The sequence below is a fragment of the Elephantulus edwardii genome, unplaced genomic scaffold (genome assembly GCF_000299155.1).
Source record: "Elephantulus edwardii isolate Elephantulus edwardi_28Jun2011 unplaced genomic scaffold, EleEdw1.0 scaffold00178, whole genome shotgun sequence".
NCBI classification, from domain to species: domain Eukaryota; kingdom Metazoa; phylum Chordata; class Mammalia; order Macroscelidea; family Macroscelididae; genus Elephantulus; species Elephantulus edwardii.
Window position 1 is genome coordinate 5,473,561 of NW_006399928.1, and position 8,309 is coordinate 5,481,869.

General features: G+C 38.1%; 1 protein-coding gene across 4 annotated transcripts in view; it reads right to left on the reverse strand.

The window, feature by feature from the left end:
- The window catches only part of PHKA1 (phosphorylase kinase, alpha 1 (muscle)), a 742,463-nt gene that overhangs the window by 79,808 nt on the left and 654,346 nt on the right, over nucleotides 1–8,309 (reverse strand). The window contains exon 29 of one of the 4 annotated variants that reach the window (XM_006895990.1): nucleotides 922–929. The exons of the other annotated variants lie outside the window; for them this stretch is intronic. Within the exon in view, the coding sequence (XP_006896052.1) occupies nucleotides 922–929 (8 nt within the window). The remainder of the gene's footprint in view (nucleotides 1–921; nucleotides 930–8,309) is intronic. 4 annotated transcript variants of the gene reach the window in all.

Genomic DNA, 8,309 nt, shown 5'->3' on the forward strand with positions numbered 1-8,309 from the left:
ATGCTGGGCAGAGTGGAGGGACAGCGCAGAAAGGGAAGACCCTCTATGAGGTGGATTGATTCAGTGACTGGGGTAATCGGGATGGGTGTGTCAGGGGCAATGAGATTGGCACAGGATAGAGCAGGGTTTAGGGCTGTTGTACATAGGGTCGCTATGAGTCGGAGACAACTCAACGGCACATAACAACAACAAAACAACCATAATTCTATAAAACACAATGCATATGAATGATTGTATAAAAGTGTGTAGAAATGAAACACACTCTATATACATAGTTGTATGCAAACCAATAAAACAATTTAATAAAAAACAAGAGAAACCCCGATTTTAGATTTTATATTAATTTAGAAATTACTTATTTCAGTTAATTTAATTTTTAAAAATAATCTCTAAAATATCAGCTGGACAGTGAATAAGGATGACAGAAGAAGAATTGATGCCTTTGAGTTGTGGTGCTGGAGAAGAATACTGAATATCACATGGAATGTCAAAAGAACAAACAAATGTCTTGGGAAAAGAGCAACCACAGTGCTCCTTGGAGGCATAGATGGTGAAGCTTTATCTTTTATACTTCGGACATGTAACTAGGTGAGGTTATTCCTTGGAAAAGGACATCTTGTTTGGAAAGATGGAGGTTCAGCAAAGGACAGGAAGACCCCTAATGAGATGAATTGACTTCAGAAATGGGATCTAATGTGTCAGAGGGGATGAGAATAACGTATGATAGGGCAGGGTTCAAATATGTTGTTCATAGGGTCACTATGAGTCTTACTCAATGGTACTTAAAAACAGCAACAACAAAATCTATTAATCTGAAAAACAGTCTTAATTTGGTGTTGTGTACCATCAAGTCAGAACTGACCCATAGCTGACCCTCCAGCGTGTTTTCAGAGGCAGTTTAATTTCACGGGAGGAGATTACCCATTCTTCTTTCATGGAGATGGCCTCGAAACACGTGCCTTTCGGATTGAAGTGCAGCTTATTGCCAGTAGACCAAGAATATGATATAATGTTATTATTAGTAGTAGTATTACTCAAAATATGCTTATAATATAGATCCTATTCTTTCCTTCTTAGAAAATCCTATATTCTTCATTCCAAAACCTCTTGGAAATCCAGCATGAATTTCTGACACTTTGCTGTACTGTTCCAGTTTCTTTTGAATAATTTTTAACAATGTTTTATGTGTACGTTAATTTTAATGGTATTTTTCTAAAATTTCTGCACTCTGCTGGATCATCTTTTTTTTGAAGTGGAAACAAATAATGAATCTCTTCTAGTGAGTTTGTCAGGTAGTGAGTTTATCATGGTGCTGCCAACTGGCCCAGTGGTGGGAATCTTCGTCTTCTTGATGTTGAGCTTGACATGATAGATGGATAAAAGATTGTAGTTGTCAATAATTTCATGTCACTTGGATGCACAATCAATGCCCATGAAAGCAGCACTCTAGAAATCAAGATTTTTTTTTTAGGTTTTTTTTAGGATTTTTTATAGGGTTCCTGTAAGATATAGTCGAGTTGACTCAGTGGCATCTAACCATACCATAAAATAATGTTTAGTCATCTACTCCTAACCAAAGCAAGAATTGTTCACCAAAAATAGAAAAGAGTCTATTCATTATTGAATTTAATTATTTTACCTTTCATACACATAATTATAAAGATTACCTAAATTATATGGAAAAACTGTAAAGTGAAAAATGTCCTGTTAAGGAAACTTTATTATTCTCTTCCTGTCCATTCCCTTGCATGAAAACAAATGTGGAAAAGTATTTAACAAGTGTATTAAAATTAAATGTTCTACAAAGTAAACTTTAAGAATTAAATAATTATTTTCTTAATAGTTTCATGGTTTCTTAAATAAAAAACCACCAAATCTCCATTTTCCTCTCTTCTATAAATGTTTTACACTATAACCTTCCTAACTATACTGCCATTAGGAAAATCTTAACTCATGGTGATTGCTCATCTATCTGGTTTTCATAGATGTTAAACTCAAAGGGAGAAAAATGGCTTTATTTTTTCTACTGGAGAATGACTGATGGGATTCTACCTGCCAATCTTGTGGTTGTTGTGTTTGTCATGTATTGTCGAGTTGGAACCAACTCATAGCTAACCCGGCAAAAGTTTTCAGAGGCAGTAAATCACATGAGAAGAAATTGCCCATCTTTCTCCAGTGGAGCAACTGGTGGGTTTGAATTGTATGCTTTTAGATTGGCAGCTCCTTACCACTAGGCCACCAGAACTTGCTATCCACATTCAACTTTATATGTCACCAGGGATCTTTGTATTATACTGTAATTTACTTTAAAAAAATCTATAAGGCAAGAGAGATAGTATTAAACTTTTTATAAGAAGTGCTATCAGGAGAGAGTAAGTCAATAATGTCTCACATTGGAGATTTTGAAATAATAAGATTTCCTAGACTCTTAAATGGAAAAATTGTGGAATTTGATGTTCACATTTTCTTTGTGTAATGTAACAATTCATCTATTCTTACTTGAAAAGAAGACTAAGTAGGTTGCTGCTCCTACAAGCACCTATAATAATTTAGACATTTCCCCCCTATGTATGTCAACATAACACAATGCAATGCTTTGATCAAAATAGTGATAAAAAAAAATCTAAAATAGCCATAATGTCTGAAAAATAAATATTTTAAGTCCTTAAATTGATCTTGTTTTTATTCTCAAAGTTAATCATAATTTGTTATAATCCAAATTCAAATGCCTTTGCATAGTCAATAAAGCACACATAGACATTCCTTTCTGTTCCCCCCCCCGCCCCGAAATGAACAGGCCTTTATTACGACATTTCTTTTTTTTAAGAAAACGTCTTTATTTTAGAAACTTTGCTACTACCTAAGTATTTACACTTGTAAACAATTACTAAGTTATGTATGTTGTTGTTGTTGATTGCTTTCGTGTAGAGCAAGACCCATAGAGATCCTATGAACAAAAGGCCTGAAGCCCCTCTACAACTATTGATATTTATCAAAGTTCATAGAGTTTCCGGAGGCATGTTGTTTAGGAAGTGGATGCCACTCCTGCTTCCAAACCTGTTATAGTATGTTATTATTGTTATGTTGAGTTGCCTGTGATGTATAGAGATCCTATGTGCAGCAGCTCTGAACCCTTCCCTGTCCTGAGCCAGTCTCACTAATTCCGACACACCAACCCCCATTGCCCCAGTTACTGTCTGTCACCCTTCTGAGCATGATGTCCTTCTCCAAGGACCAGTCTCTCTTGTCCATGTGCCCAAAGTAAGTGAGGCAGAGCTTCACCCTCTCCAGAACAGATCTATTTCTTTTCTTGGCAGTCCATGGTATACTGAAGATTCTTCTCCAGCATCACAGTTTGAAGGCATCTATTATTCTTCTGTCATCCTTAGTCATTGTCCAACTCTCTGAAGCAAAACAAGTAATTGAGAATACCATGGCCTGGATTAGGTGCACTTTTATATCTAGAGTGACATCATTGCTCTTCATCACTCTGGAGAGGTCCATGACAGCAGATTTTCCCAATACAACTTGTCTTTTGATTTCCTGACTGTTGACATTAAGAGTGTTGATTGTGGATCCAAGCACACTGTAATTGCTAACAACCTCAATCTCTCCTCCATCTAATATGGTGCTGCCAGTTGGCCCAGTGGTAAGAATCTTTCTCTTCTTAATGTTGAGCTTCAATCCATATTGAGGACTACAGTCCCTGACCTTTTGCAGCAAGTGCTTCAGAGCTTCAGTTTCAGCAAGCAAGGTTGTGTCATCTGCACATTATGTTATATATTATAATTAGAATCTGATATATATATATATATATATATATATATATATATATATATATAGAGAGAGAGAGAGAGAGAGAGAGAGTCTTCCTCCAATCTTGATGCCACAGTCCTTGTCATAAAGCCCTGTTTCCCAAATGATCTGTTCTGTATGTAGATTGATAAGGTACGCTGACAGGATGCATCTCTGACACACTCCTCTCCTGATTTTGAACCATGCAGTGTTTCCTTGCTCTGTACTGAGGACTGCTTTTTGGTCCAAAAATAGGTTTCGTAAAAGCACAATCAAGTTTTCTGAAATTCCCATTTTCTTCAAGGTCAGCCACAATTTATTGTGATCCACACAGTCAAAAGCCTTTGCATAGTCAAGGAAACACAGACATTCTTATGGTACTCTCTGCTTCCTGCCAAGATTCATCTGACATTGGAAATAATGTTCCTAGTGCGACCACCTCTTCTAAATCCAGCCTGTATTTCTGGTAGTTCTCTGTCAATGTACTGTTCAAGTATTTTCTGGATAATCTTCAGGAGGATTTTACTATTGTGTGATATTAGTGATATCGTTCAATAATTTCCACACGCTGTCGGGTTACTTTTTTTTGAATGGGAACAAATATGGATCTCTTCCAATCAGTTAGCCAATTAGTTGTCCTCCAGATTTCTTGGCATAACTTGGTGAGCACATGCAGGGCAGCATCTGTTTGCTGAAATAGGTCAGTTGGCATTCCATCAATTCCTTGGGCTTTATTTTTTGGCCAACTCCTTCAGAGCAGCCTGCACTTTCTCCTTCATCATCATTGACTCTTGCTTATATGTTGTTTCTTGAAATTCTTCTGTGTCAGCCAATACTTTTTGATACAATGACTCTGCATACTCCTTCCATCTGCTTTTAATGGTTCTTGAACCATTCAATATTCTGCCCATAGCATACTGAAGCATTGCAACTTGTGGCTTCAATTTATTCTTTAGTTCTTCCAGCTTATGCAATGCTGAGCGAGTTTGGTCCTTTCGATTTTCTGACTCCAGCTCCTTACACATTTTATTACAATATTTTGCTTTGTTTTCCCCAGCAGCCCTTTGAAATCTTCTACTCAGCTCCTTTAATGTCTTAATTTCTTCCCTTTGTTTTGGCTTCTCTAGTGAACTATTCAGAGTCTCTTCTGACATTCATTTTGGTCTTTGCTTTTTCTTCCTACTTAGTAATGACTTTTTGCATTCTTCATGAATGATATTCTTGATATCTTCCCACAATTTATCTGGTCTTTGCTCATTAGTATTCAAGACCTCAAACCTATTCCTGAGTTGATTTTTAAATTCATGGGAGATAGACTCAAGGTCAAATTTTGACTCCTGTGGATATGATTTAACCTTTTTTAGTTTTAATTTGAACTTTCATACGAGCAGTTGATGGTCTGTTCCACAATTAGCACCTCACCTAGTTTTTACTGTTGATATTGAACATCTCCAATGGTTCCCTCTACAGATATAATCAGTCTGATTTCTGTGCATCCCATCAGGTGAAATACATGTGTATAGCCTGTGTTATGCTTCTTATAAAATATATTTGCTATGGATAAATCATTAATTGTGCAGAATCCTAACATTCTATCTCCAGCCTCATTTCTGTCCATATTTTTCTGTCCATATATCAAGTCCGTATTTTCCGACCACTGATCCTTCTTCCTGATCCCCAATTTTTGCATTCCATTCACCCATTATTATTAAAGCATCTTGGTTACATGCTCGATCGATTTCTGACTGTAACAGTTGAAAGAAATAATCTATTTCCTCCTCTTTGGCTCTGGTTGTTGGTCTATAAATTTGAATGATAGTGGTATTAATAGGTCTTCCTTTCTCCCAGAAGGATATTGGCTACCTTAATCTTATCTTTTAGGCAAGATATCTTCAGTCTCAAATCTACTTCAGGCTTTCAAGCCCAAACACTACCATGGCATCAGATCTAGAAGAGAGCTGTCCAGACCTTGGAATTATTACATTGTGTAAACAATGTAAACAGAGACAGTACGTCAAAGAACTTAACAGAAGCTCTGTGGCCAGGATCTTCCCTAAGTACAGCCTCAAGCAAAAAATCTTTCTCTGAAGTTGGTACATGGGATTTGGACTTACAGCTTCCTAAACAATAGATGGACAATAGAGTGAGAAACCAGTAGCAGTTTGTAGTGCAAGGCATCACGGAAGTGACTAATGATCATATTGAGAGGTGGCTGGGGAAGAGAGGGCTTGACCAGGTAGCCAGATGTGCAAGGAATGGGAAGGTGTCAGGGAAAGGGTAGAGACAAGTCACACGTGTTTGGGGTGGATGTACTAGGTATTTCTGTAAGGGAAGTGTCTTTCACCTGCTAGGAAAAATACTTGTTTCTCAGATATTCTTCTAACAGTGAACATCCAAATTAAGACAGACCAGGAAGAAGGATTTTCCATCTACTTTTGAAATATAACTGGCCTTTGAAAACCCTATGTATAGTAGAGCACGCTTAGAGTAGACTAACAGATATGACAACTGAAGTTGAGCACTCAACTTTAGAAACAAAGGAGGAGAAACAGTTGTAAGAAGAAATTAATAACTGGTACGTGGAATGTGAGAAGCATACATGTAGGAAAACTAGACATTGTAAAGAAAGAAATGGAACACATAAATATTGATATATTGGATATTAGTGAAATGAGATGAATTGGGGACATTCTGAATCCCACAATCATATGATCGTGTGTTGGAGATGAAAAGGTGAGGAAAAAATGGGGTTGCTTTCATAGTTAAAAAGTCTATTTCTAGATTCATCTTGAAATACAATATTGTGAATGACAGAATAATATAATATGTACAAGTTATGCATAGATGGTAAAAAAATCATCATTAGATAATCATTTAACTCTATTATGAAAAATACAAACATTCAAAGGTCCCAACGGAAACTTTCAATCCTTCCCAAAAGACAATCGATATTCCTCATCACTCTTTAATCTGAGTCCTTCAGAGTTGGCATTATCAACAAGTAAGACACCCACGCAATGAGATTCTCAAAAAAATAAAACAAAAAACCCCAAATAGATGTTTTATGTGTTCTTTGCTTTCAGCCATGATCCATCTGACATTTATCCCTGGTGTTATGGCCATTACTCAATCCTTGGACTTCTGGATGTTCTCTATCTATGCACTGTTCTAATTGTGTTTGAATGATCTTCAGCAGTATTGTCTTTGCATTTGATTTTGTTTGCATGCGATAATGCATGTGATATTGATATTATGTTTGAGGATATTGTTCAATAGTTTACACATTCTGTTGGATAATCTTCCTTGGGAATAGGGACAAATATGGATTTCTTCCACTCAGTCAGTGAGACAGCTGTCATCCAAATTTCCTGGCACAGACTGGTGAGTGTATTCAGGGCTGCATTTGCTAGTTGAAACATGTCAACTGGTATCCCATAGATTCCTGGAGTTTCATTTTTTCCAATACTTTCTGTGAAACTTGAACTTTTTACTTCATTATCATTGGCTCTTGATCATATAGCGTTGTTGTTGTTGTTATGTGCCGTCGAGGCGTTTGTGACTCATAGCGACCCTATGCACAACAGCCCTAAACCTGTGCCAACCGCACTGCTTCCGACACACCCATCCCGATTACCCCAGTCACTGAATCAATCCATCTCATAGAGGGTCTTCCCCTCCTGCACCGCCCCTCAACCCTTGCAAGCATGACGTCCCTCTCCAAGGACACGTCCCTTCTGACAACATGCCCAAAGTATGTCAGATGAAGCCCCAGAATCCTTGCCTCCAAGGAGGTGCTTGGTTTAATACTCTCCAGGGTGAATCTGTTTGTTTTCTTGGCAGTCCATGGTACATTAAATACTCTTCTCCAGCACCAGAGCTCAAAGACATCAATTCTCCTTCTGTCTTCCCTAGTCATTGTCCAACTCTCTGATGCATAACAAGTGATTGCAAAGACCATGGCCTTTATCAGATGCATCTTAGTCTCCAGAGAGACAACACCGCTCTTCAGTACTTTAGAGGGGTCCCTAACAGCAGACTTTCCCATCGCAATACGCTTTTTTATTTCCTGACTGCTGGTGCCAAGAGTGTTGACTGTGGAGCTGAGCAAACCGAAGCTGGGAACAATCTCAATCTCTTCGCCATCCATCCTGACGCTGCCAATTGGTCCAGTGGTGAAAAATCTTTGTCTTCTAGACATTGAGCCTCAGTCCGTACTGAAGGCTGCAGTCCTTGACCCTCCACAACAAGTGCATGAGGCCCTCCTCAGTTTCACCAAGCAGGGGTGTGTCATCTCCATAACGCAGATTGTTAATAGATCTTCCACCAATCCTGATACCACAATTCTCCTCATAGAACAAAGCCTCCAGGATAATCTGCTCTGCATATATGTTGAAAAGGTATGGAGACAGGGCAAATCCCTGGCGTATACCCTTCCCCATTTTGAACCATGCAGGGTTACCCTGCTCTGTTCTGACTACTGCCTCCTGGTCCAAGTATAGGTTTCGCATTAGCAC